General features: G+C 43.7%; 1 protein-coding gene across 5 annotated transcripts in view; it reads right to left on the reverse strand.

The window, feature by feature from the left end:
• Positions 1–16325, reverse strand: part of CREBBP (CREB binding protein) — a 95547-nt gene that overhangs the window by 45740 nt on the left and 33482 nt on the right. For all 5 annotated transcript variants that reach the window (XM_051779697.1, XM_051779688.1, XM_051779702.1 and 2 more), the window contains 3 exons: positions 11319–11495; positions 997–1246; positions 382–495 (listed from right to left, as the gene is read on the reverse strand). In XM_051779697.1, coding sequence (XP_051635657.1) covers positions 382–495; positions 997–1246; positions 11319–11495 — 541 coding nt within the window. The remainder of the gene's footprint in view (positions 1–381; positions 496–996; positions 1247–11318; positions 11496–16325) is intronic.

A 16325-nucleotide genomic window follows, 5' to 3' on the forward strand; every position in this document is an offset into this window, starting at 1 on the left:
CACTAGCATGTTAATTTGTTCCTAGCAGCAAGAAAAACTATCAAGTAGCTTATCTCCTTCCCCAAACTGTACCTATATCCAAAACTTTAGGCCTCATAACTGGAATCTATTGACCTGCCCCACAATGAACCACCAGTTAGAAGCTGCCACACCCTTTAAAAAAAAATGGGTGCTTGAGCTCAGGCTTTCCCAATTATTATGTTTTTCAGTAGTAAATTGCCTTCAATGATCAGAAAGGAGAATTCACTAGTAAATGTATCCCTCTACAAGTTAACCAGCTACTAAGTTTGTTAGGACACTGCCAAAGTTTATTCCTACACTGCACAGTTGATGAGCTTTACCAGTACCATTCAATGGTGAAGCAGAAAGAGAACTACTCACGTTGTTGGTTTCTTTTGTCACTGGCATTTTTCAGAGGAAGGCACACAGGACAGTCGTGCCGAGTACAATTCTTCCAGTGGGAGATGATTTGTCTCGAAGATGCACAGTGAGCAACTGCAGCAAGGAAAAGCAAAGGAGTTAAGGTCACTGTTAACCAGGTTAACTGGTTTTCAATTAACTCAATCTCATTTTTAAGAGCAATTCTATTCTTTCTCCTTCACGAGCAACACTGTGCATGTAACTAAACACAGCTCAACACAACTAAAATTTTTTGGGACGAGTCAAGAAAACAATGAAAGAAACTAGTACTAAAATCTAAGACAAAGATGTGGGGAATAGGGCACCCTCTTTATACAACAGATGAGATGAAAAAGATGCTTGCAAGTCTACCCTGGTACTATCCCCTTCTTGAAAAGGCAAATATTGCATTGTGTTTTTTCGAACTGAGATGGGAAGCGGAAACCAGGCAAAGGGAACAGCTGTTTAATTCCAGAACCAGTGCTGACACTCGTTTGTGCCAGGTATGGGAATGCTCTTGACAAGAACGCTGGTTACAAACACCCCAGACACCTTTCAGAGCTCGTGTGCAGAGCGGCCCCAGCCCCGTGCCCTCACCTTGGCAGGCCTTGCCGGCCTGGCAGTGCGTCATGTGGTTGAGGACGTTCTTCATGGTGCGGCAGTGTGGGAGGGCGCAGGCCCGCACCTCGCCGTTGGCCTGCTCGCGCCGCTGACACTTGTGGGCGTGGAGCAGCAAGACCAGCTGCTGCTGGATCAGTTTGCGCTTCTCGGGGTCCGCCGTCGGCCCGGTGGCCATGGCCTGCGTCGGGACGATCCCCACCTGCTGCACCTGGGTTTGCATCTGGGACTGAGAGAGCAGAGAGGGGAGGTCAGCAGCGCGTCTGCGAGTCGCGGTTCTGACCCTAATCCTGCGTAAGAATTGTGGTCTACAGCTTCCCCCTGAGCGGGGGAGAGGGGCAGGCACTGACCTGTGGGGACCAGGGAGAGGATCCCAGGGCACTGAAGTTGTCTCAGGGGAGGGTTGCATTGGATCTCAGGGAAAGGTTCTTCCCCCAGAGGGTGGTTGGGCACTGAACAGGCTCCTCAGGGCAGTGGGCACGGCCCCAAGGCTGAAAGACTTCAAGGAATAGTTGGACAATGCTCTCAGGCACATGGTGTGACTCCTGGGGATGGTCTTGTGCAGGCTCAGAAGTTGGATTTGATGACCCTTGTGGATCCCTTCCAACTCAACATATTCTGTGTTTCTGTGAGTATCACAAGACTGTTCACCAGGCTACCAGGATTATTACACCACTCCCTCAGCATTCTCAAACTTTTCTATTCTGATCTTGGAACAACGTATTGAGAGGTTCCTCTGTTAAAACATTTATAAACAAGAGTTTAAAACACAAGCCACTCAAAACCTTCTGTTTATTGGACAGACCATAATTCCAACAGGAATAAGCTCTTACCACACCCAGAGCTGGAATTCTTTAAGGTCCTTGCAACCCAAACCATTCTATGATTCTATGAATTCAAGCCTGTTTAGTATTATATTTTCGTATTAGAGGTTTTACACACTAAAATCTTTGTTTCTCATCCCTAACAGAAAGAGGAGTCCAAAGGGAGAAAACAGAATTCTATGACTGTCTCTATATATTACAACAACAGGCAGAGCTGATTTTCCAAGCATAAATTAGTCTTTTGTCTCACAAGTGAGTGCTGATATGGCTTTCAAAGAGAAAATTCCCTGGGTAAGCTGTATATGGTTTTCTCCTGGAAAGGGCCACCTAAATCTGGGTTGTATTATGGCTACTGAAGTGAATCAGAGTTATCTATAGGGCGATGCTGGGATGTATCAGCTTGTAAAATCCAATGTTTTACTTCCAGCATCCATTCTTTATGGACACACTTCTGCACCAAGGCCTGAGCTCTGCCTGACAGCTGCAAACCCACAGAGATCTTTAGTCTGAGGCACAGCTCATAACACTGCAGAAGAGAACAGCCTCCTTAACACGTCATTTCTCCAGCACAGATTTAGCACCTTTTTCTACCTTCCTGGACAAATGCAGAAACCTGATTTTCAAAATTAAGCACATCCACAGCCTGCAATGTCTCCCCTAGCAGGGGCAGATATGGGACTGCAAAAGCACTTGAATCCCTGTGATTTGCAGCCTGAATTAATCTCATGGACAAACATAAAACTGTCCCAAGAATCACTTTGATTATGCCCTGTGAAAATAGGTTAACACAGAAAAGCTACCTAAGGAAAATCAGCCATTAAAAGCACTTATAAATAGAATACAGGAAGAATAGGATTATACTGGGGAGATAACAGAGGAAATAGTTCAGTGCTGACCACTACTGACCAAAGCCTGTGTACTACATTTAAGGAAAATCAGGTTAAAGTGACAGAATACACCATTTGTAGCCCATTCTACTTCTGACCTTTGAGAAGGAACTCCCCAGAAAATTCCACAGCCCAATAACAGCAACCTTATTTTTGTTTGGTGAACAAAAGGTTCCCTGGCAAGAGTTGTCACTACTCCAGCAACAAGCTTTGTCCCTGCACATCAGCTTTTTGAAGAGCTTGGTTTTTCTTCTGGAGAATGAAGTACAAAAGATCAAGTAGAAAACACCACGGCTGGTATTTGATGGAGGAGGATGGGGACTCTGCCACTTGATAATGATTATAGTAAGTCTTAAAAACAAAGAGGAATTGCTGAATCTGTTTGTGTTGGCCTTGCCAAGACAAGAAAAAGAGCAATAAAAGGAAAAAGGGTGAACGAAGGAAACCCAGCCACTTCTGCTTCCAGTGCACACAGCTGCAATTCAGTCTTCCATTTCTCCTGTGAACATATCCACAGAGCAGACAGGTTTTGCTGAAACAATTCTTGGGTCACAAATAGGAAACAATTAGTTCAGCCAATCTCCAAAAAAATACAGAGACCATGCCAAAGAAAATCTTGTTGGAAGTGGTGTTTTCATCCCAGTCAAAGAATTGTTTCCCAAGCCAAGTTCTCCTTTTGTTACTACCCCACCAGTGAACAGACACAGCTACAGCTGTATCAGCACAGATGCCCTGACCCAAAAGGGTTTCTTGAAGAGTGTGTAAGGAAAAAGCAGAATTACAGAGTATCAGTGGGTTGAAGAACAAGCAGTCTGAGTGCAGATGAGAGCAGAGTGTCTGCAGGTAGGCACAACATCCCCCTCAGAATATTGTCTGTCTTACTTCCCAGGACTGCTGACTGTTTGAAGAAGCTGATCTCTTCCCTGCTAGTCTGCCTTCCAAGAACAGTGGTCTGCAGGACCAGTTCATAACTGAAGACCTGCCAGTGCACCACAGCCACACCAAAGGGACAGGAATCATCCCACTCCAGAACGAGCAGGAGGCTTCTTTTTGCTTCACCTGAACAACCAACAGTTTTCTTGCTGAAGCAGCAAGTTCAGACACTTCTGCTCCCACAATTAAAATAAATCTTTCAGTGGTCAGATACATGAGATAAAAAAGATGGTTTTGTTTCTCTTGCCACTTGCTGAGCTCCACCATTAACAGAACAAATGGATAGGGGCTGTCAGTCTGCTAAAACCTCTGACAGAGATGGGAGGTTCATCAACCAATTTTCTAGAAACGGAGTAATACACATTTCTATAGAGTAACACAGTCATTAATACCCTTTAAAATTATGGACACTCTCTATTCCCATAGGAAGATGGTTCTGCCCTGCCCCTATCCTGAAGGGCAAAACCACCCTGCACGTCAGGGCAGCACAGATGGACGAGTATCTCACTGTCAAGAGCTTGGATGGACACAAAGTTCCCTGGTATTTTACTTTGCTGAGGTGACCAATTCTCCACATTTTGATGTAGAGATTTTTGTATATTCAAAAGCACTCCACATTGTCAAGATGGAACACTATGTACCTCTTCTTAGAAAAGTAGGCACCAATTTCAGCAGCAGTGGCAATCTTGGAGCAGGTAAACGATGTGATACAGAACTCTGCGTCAGCCCAGCTTCCACACAGCACTATGTTTTTAAAACACATTTCCTCTTCTGTAATTTCTTTTTACTTCCATGTTTTTTTCCGTCTCCCTGTTAGGAGAACATGACTTTCTGGAACCACTGTATTAGGACAAATCATGCGTTTAAAAAACGCCTTTTATTTCTTTTAGACAGGTTTGTAATCAGCAGTGGATCTTAGTGAAGTAATTAAAAATCCACTGCCACAAATCCCATCTTCAGGCACCCACAAGTACATCAGGTGAAACACACCCAAACCTCTTCAGTTCCCCTTCAACCACAGGCTGAAAGTGTGATCCTGAGGGTCCCCTCCAGAGAAGGGACAGTGGGCATAAAGTGGATACACACATGAACTGTAAATCTCAAAGAACATTTCTAATCAGCAACACTTCTATCTGAATTAAGTGTTCACAGTGTGATCACCTCCAGTCATGGACCCAAATACACTTTCATTAAGATTCAAAGAAGTCCTTCCTGTACACAAGAATTGCAGGAATGCTCTAATAATTGTTGAACCAGCTCTGAAACCCAGGAATTCTGTCCCAAAACTGAAGGAGAGCTCAAGCAGCAGCTGTCAGATGGCATCAGGAATGAGGCATTCCCCAGTGCAGTCACCAGATGAACCCAGGCTTTCTCCAGTGACGACCAGAGCTCCACTGGGAAAGCGGCACAGAACCAGGTCACACTTCTCCACGTGGATGGTGGCTTCTCTGGTTCCACCAGTTACTCTGAACAGGTATGGTCTGAACAGCCTGATCCTATCCAAGAAGGAAGAATCCTTCTGACACCAGGAATCCCAAGGTTTGCTTTGACCCCAGAGGCTGGAGGCTCACACATGCACAAACCAGGCTGAGATGGGCACCAGTACTACAAGCACAAGCATTTGTGCCCAAAAATCCTGCAATGCTGCATTTCCTCACCCAAGGAGCTGGAGGAATCAGAATCTGAGTCTGGATCATGGGCAGAAGACTTCAGAGGAAAGGAGAAAAAGCTTCCTGAACTGGATAGGGCCTTGGAAGGTGGTCATGGTCTCTGGAGGGAGAATGACTCAAGTGTCAAGAAATTATATCAGCCTGTTAATAGCACAGACCTGAACCCTGGCAGTGCTCCAGCAAATGAGGAGGTAGGAGATACTCAGCTCCTGAATACAAAGCCAGCATGATCCTAGAATCCCAGAATCATTTAGGTTGGAAAAGACCTCCAAGATCAAGTCCAACCCGTGACCGATCACCACCTTGTCAACCAGACCAGAGCGCTGAGTGCCACGTCCAGCCACTCCTTGAACACCTCCAGGGACAGGGACACCACCACCCCCCTGGGCAGCCCACTCCAGTGCCTGACAACCCTTTCCATGAAGAAATTCCTCCTGATCTCAAACCTGAACCTCACCTGGAGCAGCTTGAGGCTACAATCTTAACATGAAGAACATGTTCGGAGCCCAGGATTTATTTCAAAGCTTTGGCTCTGACGTGGATACAAGCAGAGTTTTCATGTCAAGAGTGAACAGGAATATTTTCATTTTCCAGTTTTCACCTGGAAAGTAACCTCCACTTCTGAGGGTGGTGCTGGGGAGTGACCCTGTAAGCCCATGACAACCACAGAGGTGAGAAGGTTCCCACGGTCAGGCCATGGAAGGAACCTGAATAGCTGGTCCTGAAGAGCCCCCTCAGTGCACTGGGCTTTTAATTGCTAAAGGAATTTTCTTTTAAAACCAAGCAAAGGTCTCAGTACTATGCAGTTGACTCTGCTGGGAAGCAAGGTTGGATCAGCATCTTTCTTAAGGAGTTTTATCCCCTCGACTTTCTGATTTGAAGGACCAGCAAATGCCAAGAAACACACACTGAAGAAGTGTTTCAAAGTAGCAAACAGGGACAAAATACAGCAATCTTTAGACAGAGTTCAGCTCTCACATACAGGAAATTACCTGAACGAAATATTGAGGGGTTTATACATCCTACATAAATCTTAATATTTTACTGTGGGATAAAACAGACTAAGGAATGATGAACATTAAAAATCCCAAATAGCAAATCCCAAATAGAAAAAGGGATAAGAAGTAAATGAGAAGTTTGTAAGGGAGGGAAAGTCATGCTGACTATGCAGTACTTCAACTCCTGGAACAGAGAAAGAAACAGCAATGGATATTCTCTACCACCTGTATTTGCATATGGGGGATGGGAGAGTAGAACATGGACAAGAGTGCTGTGGAAAGACTAAATCCTCTTTGTCAGCTTTTGCCAGGCTGGCACTGTATTTATGTATGGTGCAAAAACTAAGATGTTCCACCATTCAAAGCAAACCACAGTCCCAGGATGAACTCCTGCACGAAGGCAGAAAACAGATGCCTTCTCTGCTCCCCAAACAGTGTTGTTCCTCTGGCACCCAACACTACCTGTTGGATTTGTTTCCAGGCTATTAAGATCCTCTCCTTTAAGAGCCCATGGCTGAGCAACATGGACAAGAGCTTTTCCCAGCTGTTCACTGCTGTAAATCAGGAGGGATTTTCTTGAGGAAGAGGAGTGAACATGCCTGTGAATGAAAAACTTTCAGAGAGGAGGTCAGGGCAGGCACAGGGAAGGTGAGCACAGCTAACAGCAAGCCCACCAGAGATTGGGAGACTGCTGGAGAGAACAGCAAGCAGACACACAGCATGACTCTGGGGCAACAGCCACAGACCTTTCCCACAGTGAAAGAGAAGAGTGACTGTGCTGCAAGAGAGGAAAAACCACAGAGAGGTTAAGAACGCAGGCCTTCCTCCCTGGAAGGGCACAGGAGTTAAGTAATTTTTCACAAAGCCTTTTATTTCTAGTCTCTAGAATAAAATACCAGCTGTCTATTTTAAGTAGCTTCAGTTCTACTTGTTCTAATTAAACCTGGCCTCCCAGTTTAAGACCTTTCTTCCTCTCTCTGGGAGGTCCATAGCAAGGCACATCCTCACCCTCAGTCACTTTTCCTCTCTTTTGATCAAAATCTGTTACGACAAAAATCCTAGAGGACATAAAAGGAAACAAAGAACTCAGCACAAAGCTCCCGATGTAGTTTAGTAAGAGATGGGGGAAAAAAACCAGGAGAAGATGTGCTGCTCCAATTCTAAGTCAAGAACCAAGGAGAAATGATTTCCTTCGCTTCCAAAAAGTAACATTCTCTCAACTCCATCTGCTGGTCATAGGGATAACTGTGAAACCAAGCTGGTGTCTGGAAGCCAAACTTCACCCATTGTATTCCTAATTCATGTAGAAATGCTAGATTTACTGGTATGTCCACAAAGGAACCATCCATCACCACCCCTGGAACAGGCAGCACTGCGGGGAGTGCAAAGCTTCAGTGAGCGTGATGGAAAAGTCTAACAGGGTTCCCTCCACTGCCAGCTCATTCTGGAGCCTGCACATTCCAAAACCAGGAGCCTGCTGGCTCCTGAACAGGCTGCACACTGTGCTGAGTGCCCAAGAGCAGAGTGTGGCTCCCTTCCCCAGCCCAGGGATTCTGTGATCTCACAGCAGCAGAGCGCTGCCAGTCCGGCATCGAACCATGGAAGTGACACTGAATCTCAATAACCTGTCACCAAAACTTCCAACAACATGAGAAGCAACATTTCTCCTTTGGAAACAAGCCTTTCACTCAAGATTTCAAGCTGCCTATCCTGTAAAGAGAACTGATTCTGTAGCAGTCATACAAATTAAGTGCTAATACGCTTTTTGGATCCACCACTGAAACAAAACAAACAGAAAAATCAATCCATCCTGCTGGCACTGAAAATTAATACCTTAATGCTGACCTTTTAATCATTTTAATACCATAAGGTTTGTTCTTCTTTTCTAATTAAAGAGATTAATCCAAATGTGCTTCTCAGGGTGTAGTGTAAGGTCATGCTCGGAACACAGGCTGCAACGAACTAACACTTCTGAGACCCACTTTATTGAGAAGGGAAGAGAGTGCTGTTCTCAGGAGAGTGGTAGCCTGAATTTGGATCAAAAAACCCAAATCCACAGCTGCAGCACATTTGTCCTGGCTGCCAGGGTCATGCCTGGCAGTGGTAAAGCTCCTGGTTAGTGTTGTGGACAGGGGTGTCACACAACAATTAGAATAAAGTGGGTTAAGAAACTCACTTGTCTTTCACTTTTGCAGCCCACATCTAAGGTGGAAGGCTGAAGACTGAAAGGAGCATTCAAAAAATCTCGCTTTTCAGGACTTTGGGGTCTTCAGATAATGGCTGCACCTTTCTATTTCCTCTTTTCTTATTTAAATATTATTTCATGGTAACCACAGTGTTCAATGCCATGTTGCAATCTGGTTTCCTGCCTCAGATATGCCACATATCACCAGGGTTTGCATTCACATGGGCTTGTCACTCACATGGAATAGTACTTTTGGGGCCCTTTTATGATAAGAATAGTACAGAGGGTTGGTTTAGCAAGATATGTGGTTTCAATCATCCCACAAAAGACCCTAGAGGTTTTTATTTTTAAAATATGTAGTTGGTCTTTCACTTGCTGTAGTAGATGGAGTCTGAGCTGATCCTCTATGGGTTCATTTTTGATAGATGTTAACATAACAGTCCTGCCTCCCTCAGGGTACAGGACAGGCCGTGTCTCCAGCAGACCATGCACAAGGCCAAATACATTAAATAACCATCATCTCCAGGGTCCTGAAACACCCCAGGACACAGAAATGGCAAAGGGATGGTGGCAAGAAAGCATGGCATGATTGCTCCACCACTGCAGCTCTGCTCTGGGGACCTGCCTCTGTCACAAGCTGCTTTTCACAAGTGCCACTTGGGTCACATCTTAGTTGTCCAATGTGAGAGACAGATGTCACTTTGATGTGTGCTCCTATAACTCAGTGAATGCTATGAATGTTATTTTACCCTTAGATAATGTCTTAACACATGAAATAAGGTTTAGCAACTCAGAACCTACAAACCCCAGGCTCTGAGTCAGCAGATTCTTCCAGTCTTACTGTGTTTAAAACCAGGGCAACACATCTTTATCTCAGAGTGGAGCTGTGAAAATGAACTAATCCTGAATGTTAGGCCTGCTCCAGTGCTGGCTGCCACGGGAAAGACCATTTGGAAAAGACTGGAGTGAAATAAGTTACAACGGGCACCCAACAATGCCCACGGCCCACACTGAGCAGCAAAAATAGAACTAAATGTTGACTGTGTGCTCCTTCCAAGGGCTCTGCTCATATTGTTCACTGAGTAAAGCAAAGTCCCTGTGGAAGGAACAGCATATGGCCATGGATGTGCTATTACCAAATAATTACACTGCCTTACCCACTGCTGCCAAATAAAGGTTAAATTTTAACAAGTGTGACATTTCCTTTTAAATTCTTGGCTTTACAATAAAAATGTTTGGATGGAAACTTCAGTTTTTACAGTTCCACCCCTGTCAGGACCATCATCCCTCTAAGCCACACGTGAGCCATGAGCTGAGACCTTTTGGCTCGACAGCACCCCTGCCTTTTGGCTGAAATGGCCATTACTCTCCATATATTGGACACATGAAGCTTTTGACACCTGAGAAACAAAGAAAGATGGTTCTGACTGTTCTCTCAGCTGGAATTTTGACATTTTAAAGAAATGGCAGTTGATAGTACTGGGAAAGTTTCCCTTATTTTCCTCTGTCTCTTGGACAAGATGAGAGAAAGGAAACAGCTTTTTCTTTTATTTCTCTCCCACCATGAAACAAACCTTGATGGCAAATGCCCTTTTTACTCCACCTGTATCTTATACTAATAAGTGCCTATACTAATAATACTAATAATCTTCCACTGTATCTTATACTAATAAGTGAGTATATTAAAATTTAGGCTTCCCAAAACCTGATATTTAAAACGAGCACAAAATTGGGCTTCAAGATCACCCAGTCCCTGAGATGAATACAGTACTTTGGGGAGACCTGCAGGTTCCTTGCAGGATCAGGACAATAATTCATTTGCTTCACACCTGATCCAAAATTTTTAAAAACAAATTTAGAGCAGTCATGCAGCAAACTGTCTTTTACAAACATCCTGCACGAGTGCCAGTGGTATTTCAAACATGGTTTTAAATACGAGTCACCAGCTCCCTTCCATAATCATAAGCAGTAAATGACAGATGATATTAAACAACGATCTCACAGTGTGACTACAGAAAAATTAGAAGTGATCCTTTAAAATCAGGAGAAAAGGGGAAGTTTATTACATCCTGTTGCCTCTCATACAGAGCCTATTGGTGACAGGTAGGTAGCAAACTCACTGATGGAAGGACAAGCATTGGTCGTGCCAAAAAATAGTTGGTTTATGATTTAAATTAAAAAATAGGTAATTTGCATCTTATGGAAGGTTTAACAAGTTTCTATAGTAACTGCTATCATGTATAAGAATATAAAATGCAACATGTTGGGGTTTCCATAGAAACAACACAAGCAGTTTGATTAATACGCAACATCCTGAGACAAATGGGAATATTTAATTTCACTTTATAAAGAAAACTCGAGTAAACAGAACACTACAAACTTGTAAGGTATCCTAATAAGAACTGTTCTCATAGGCTTGTGAGTTGCAAGTTGTGCACAATATGAAGTGAGAAGCATGTGGGGTGTTTACTACAACAGGCTCTAAGGATATGAGGTCCCCTTCAGTTCAGGAAGGTGATGATGCATCCAACACATTCTAATTGACAAACAGAACTTAAAGAAGACTGGTTTGAAACTAAATGTACCAGACAAAACAGAAGGATGCAATGCAATTCTTGTAACAGAACACTGTGACTGTTCAGAAAGTCAAACTACAGCATAATAATGCACACGAAGGAACCACGGGGCAACGCTGATGCTGAAACGGGAAGTCATTTGATAATGTTGCAGAAGCTGGATCACCCAAGGGTTCAGAAAGCACCATGAAGAAGTAAAAAATGCTGGAAGCAGCAGGTCCAACTCACCATGTTTGGCACACTGGTGACGGGAGTACTCTTGATGTCGGCAGGAAAGGGAGACAGACTATTGGCCATGCCTGGCTTGCTCGGTAACTGAGGATTCACTCCTGCAGCTCCCATCTGCTGCCCTCCAGTTTGACTGAAAGGCTGCCCAAAGGGACTAGTGTTACCTGTCATTCCCATCTGGAAAAGAATGAATGAAATGATTAGAATTGCTGTGATTCCAAAGGGACATTAAAAAAAAAAACAAAAAACCAAAAACATACATTAAATATCCATCTTTGCATTCACAGAGACCAAATTCTAGTTTAAGTTGCTCAATATTAAATTCTCAATAGTAAATTCACAATTTCACAACTTTAATCAAGTTAAAATATATTTTCAAAAGATGTTTTACGAGTATATACAGCTGTGTGGGGCTGAAATCTTGCAATTCAACTTATAAAACCAAAGGCAAACACCAGATTATCCTTCCCAGTCTGCACTGACAGAAATTACATTTTCCAACACTACAAAAGCTTTTGAAGACCCAACAAACCTCAACTCCTGTGATACTTTGTGCATTCTGTGCACAAAGCATGACTTTGTACATAGTCTAGACAAGAAGGGAGGGGAAAGAAGGGAGGGGAATACATAGAGGCATCGAGCAAATGGTTATCAGCTTATGTTTTGGTGCTTGAGAAGTGTCTGAGCAAAAGGACATCTATCCAAGGCTGACATCCTTGACAAATGACACCCCAAAACTCCTGGAGATTACCAAGTAGAAACACGACTACCCCTGAATAAACAATCCCTGTTCATCTAAAGAGCTCTTTGGCCTGCAGGAGTCTCCCCAGTGGTGAAATCTCTGTTACTGGAGCTACTTAATATCACATTAGACAAAAGGTCCTGAAGACACTTTAGCAGGAATTTACTTCTTCCAAAGAGGATGACTGAGACTAGGATCCTTCTCATTCACCTCAAAATAAAGAGGAACTTTCAGTCACAGAACCATTTAGGTTAGAAAAGACCTACAGAATCATCAAGTCCAACCTGTGACCAGTCACCACCTTGTCAACCAGACCAGTTGTTCCTTGAACACCTCCAAGGGATGGTGACTCCATCACCTCCCTGGGCAGCCCCTTCCAGTGCCTGACAACCCTTTTAGTGAAGAAATTCTTCCCAATATCCAACCTAAACCTCCCCTGGCACAACTTGAAGCCATTTCCTCTTGTCCTGTCCCTTGTCCCCTGGGAGCAGAGCCTGATCCCCACCTGGCTCCACTCTCCTGCCAGGGAGTTGTAGAGAGTGAGAAGGTCCCCCCTGACCCTCCTTTTCTCCAGGTTGAGCCCCCCCAGCTCCCTCAGCTGCTCCTCACAGGACATGCTCAACAGATCCCATTTGTTCTTCCCCCTGCCCCGCACTGGGAGGATTTCTAAGTGACTTTATCACCTGCCAGAATGTCCTAAACATAAAACCAACCCCTGAGCAAAGTCTTTATTCCAAATATTAAATTGTATTTTCCTCTTCCCTTGACATCCCCAGCCTTTCCTTACACAACACAGTGGTTTTGCACATCCTGGTCTCTTCTCTTCCCTTCCCAGCAGGGATTCAGGAGGACTATTCCCATAGTTGGAAGAAGGACCGCACACATCAGAGCTTATCACTGCAACAGCCTCATAATAAGGGATTACTCAGTGGGTGCTTTTCATGCTTACAGGAATCAGACTGAACGAGAGTTGATGAAGCCCCAGTTATGAGCAGTAAATTCCACTGGGGCAGAGTCCAATAAACACAATCTGACTGGGCCTTGTCCCCTTTGGCCATGCACTTTGTACCCTCGGGTTTCAGACAGCTGGCCCAGCTCCCTCCGAGCAGCTTCACGTGAGGAAACACTCCCTTTCCCTGCATCCTGCACAGTGACTGTTGCCAGATTTGGGCCTTTCTTCACTGTACAAGACGTTCTATCCTCACACATTAAAAAGAATCCCAAAAGCTGTCACTTGGCAATGGAAGAGGTTATCAAGTACGTGTTCCAGAGTAAAGCTGAATAATTCAAATAGAATATAAGACCAAAAAACAGCATCTAAAGTTTAATCCTAAGACTGCTCTTAAAAGAGAAGTGGTATTGGCTACTGTCACATGGCACGAGTATCAAGAATTTTATTTTCTGTATTTCTGTGTTTGTTTTGTTGACTGCATGCTCAAAGAAATTAGTTTAATTATTATTTATTACACCATGGGTTCTGGCAGCTCTTATCTGAAGAATTAATAGCAAAGCATTTAATAAAATTCCCCACTAATTGAGACAAGGTATGAGAAAGGATCGACTGATAACTACAGCTGTTCATTAATGCTCTGAGGGTCTATCAGATTAAGAGGGAGGAAAATTTCTGAAACTAAAAGGGAGATTCTGAGAAAGATTATGACCAACTACTGAAACCTTTCAGAGGTCAGAAATAGGAATAGTAACTGCTGGGCTGTTATTCAGCTTCCCTGTGTCTAATTCCCAACTACAGACTTCATCTGTCTGTGGAAGGATTTGGCCCTTCCAGTCTTCTTTGATCTTGCTTTGAAGTTTGGTGGAGTTTTTTTTGAATGGAATAACATATTGACTACTCTGGCAACCACCACCACGCTACAACTTCCTACGAGCCCTTGGAGCCACCACCAGCACTGTAAGGGCCGTGGTGAGCCCAGACTGGGAGACAGGAGTGCTGCATACACAGGATCCTACTTCCATGGCTTCCATGGCCCTACCTGGGTCAGTGAAGCAGAGCCCTCCTTGGATCTGGCAGCTCATGGACAGAGCAGACTCAGGCACCGAGTAGAAGATGGAAAATCTCAGTGCAGGCAACAAAGATGCCCAATATGGATGTGCTGAGCTTGGCAGCCTGATGTGGAAAGCTACTGGCAGAATCTTTACAGCTAAATTTTCAAAATGCAGAAGAGAGATTTTCTTTAGGCAGTGAGAATGCTGAGCAAATTTTACATCAAATTTAAGTCTTGCTCCAAAAGGAACAGAGAGGTGTTCCTCATCTCATTATCAGGGAAGAGTAACACTTTCATATTAAAGTGTTTAAAAATAGGGTTTTTTTGAAAAAGTATTACAAATATTTTGGTCTCAAAAGACAAAGAACAGAAATATTAATTTTAATTTTGTTGAAACTCTAAACCTCTAGCACACTCCCAAAGCACCAAGGACCTGAAATCCTAACAGGTACCACCACATGGGTGCTTCATTTTATTTTAACGTTTCCTTTTCAGTAGATCTTGTTATTAAACATATCACAACTCAGTATGACAACAAAGCAATCTTTCAAGTCTTCCAAACTGAGTGCTTAATAGGATAATTTTTCCTACTCTAGGTGGTCATTAAGTCATAAATATTTGTTTGAAATTTTAAGAAGTGTCTTGCTGTTCTTTGAAATCCAGATGGAAGCAGAATAGCTTCCAGTTGAAACTTTGTATTTCGGTAAACCTGCCCTTGGCCACGTTGTATTTCAGTGTCCAAAGCTGTGCTTCCATAAGGAAAGGGAACCTAAGGCTAAAAAGTTATACCAGTCCATAACTTTAATAAAATAGCATAGTTTGATAACATGTTAAAACATTAGACATGCCTTTTAACCTATGCTTCATTTTTGTAAATTAATGCCAACGAAACAAACTGCCAAGGACTTTTTTTTGTTTGAAGTCCATTTACAAAAAATAATCTGAAAAGGTGGAAAGACCTTTTTTATGTTGCAATCCCTGAAGTAAATAGAGAGACAAAAACTCATCACAAGATGGATTAAAACTGATGGATGCTTGTTTCCGGGGGTTTTAAACTCAGTTTTTCCTGGAGTTAAGATTAACAGGACTGTGATTTCCAGAGACTAGGAGTGCACAATACAATGCAAGACCTACTCTAATGAACTCTTATGTGTTTATAAGAGCTTCCAACCAAGTTGGGATCGATGAGTTTTAGTGGCAGAACAACCTGCTGCCAAACAGCATCAAGATCCACGGAGTTGTTACTGGTGCCCTGAGGGGCAGCTTGGAATGTATTCCAGCAGCAGCCACCTCCAAACACAGCCAGGTAGGGAGTCCAGCAAAGCAAACCTCTGTCAGCTCCTCCCTGGTGGGAAGGCAGCAAACAGGAGGTGGAAGGAAAGGAAGAATTAGGAAATCACACGCTGAAAGACACCCAGTGAGCGAGGAATTAACTGCAATTCCTGGTTAATTATCAGAACTCTGAGCTCAGTGACTTCTGTGGAACTTTAAACCACAGCTGACTGAAATCTCAAAAGATAACTGGTAAATATAAGCAGAGGATTGAGCCTGTAAGCAGTAAAGATTTTGCCCTGCTTGTTCATTCTGCAAACTGAAACCTGCAGCTCCGAAGCAAAGGACTAGCGAGGCTCAAACGCTGCAGCTCCTGCCTCTGCCCCCAGCTTTTTCCCCCTGTGAAATGAGGGGGTAGGTGGGGGGAAGAAGATACTCAGAGACCTTCAGTTTTATATTTCTGAAACAGAACTGCCATCCCAAAACAGGGGAAGATTACCAGGTAATTACAAATCATCAAAGAAGATAAACCAGGGAGTTAACAGCCTGGTAAGAACGGTCGTTTTCATGGGGAACTCTGAGCCATCACAAAGATTTGTATTTGGCTTAAAGTTTGTTAAATTCCCTTTCCTGAAAGGAACGAAAGCGAAAAGCAATTCAGTGTGAGTTGTTTCTTTTTGCACGTGCCATGAATGGGCTGAGACTTGCCTGCCTGGGCTACTCCAGCTTCCACAGGCAGCCAGTGCATCTCCACTGCAAGAGCTGAAAGCTCCCCTCTGAAAACCTGGGTGCTGTTGCTGTTCACTCCCAATTTGTTCTAAGCTTAAGAATATTCCCTTCTTGTTCTTTCTCCTCTTCCCTCTCAGTTCGTCCCCCTGTTGCAGCCACCATTTTGGGCAGCCACGTTCCCTGTGCTCCATCCCTTTTCATCCCCCTCCATCCTCCACAGCTCACGCTTTCTACTTTTGTTTCTGTGTTACAATTCTGGGC

This window comes from Manacus candei, unplaced genomic scaffold (genome assembly GCF_025592945.1).
Source record: "Manacus candei isolate 608988 ecotype Guabito, Panama unplaced genomic scaffold, ASM2559294v1 h1tg000002l, whole genome shotgun sequence".
Classification (NCBI taxonomy): Eukaryota; Metazoa; Chordata; class Aves; order Passeriformes; family Pipridae; genus Manacus; species Manacus candei.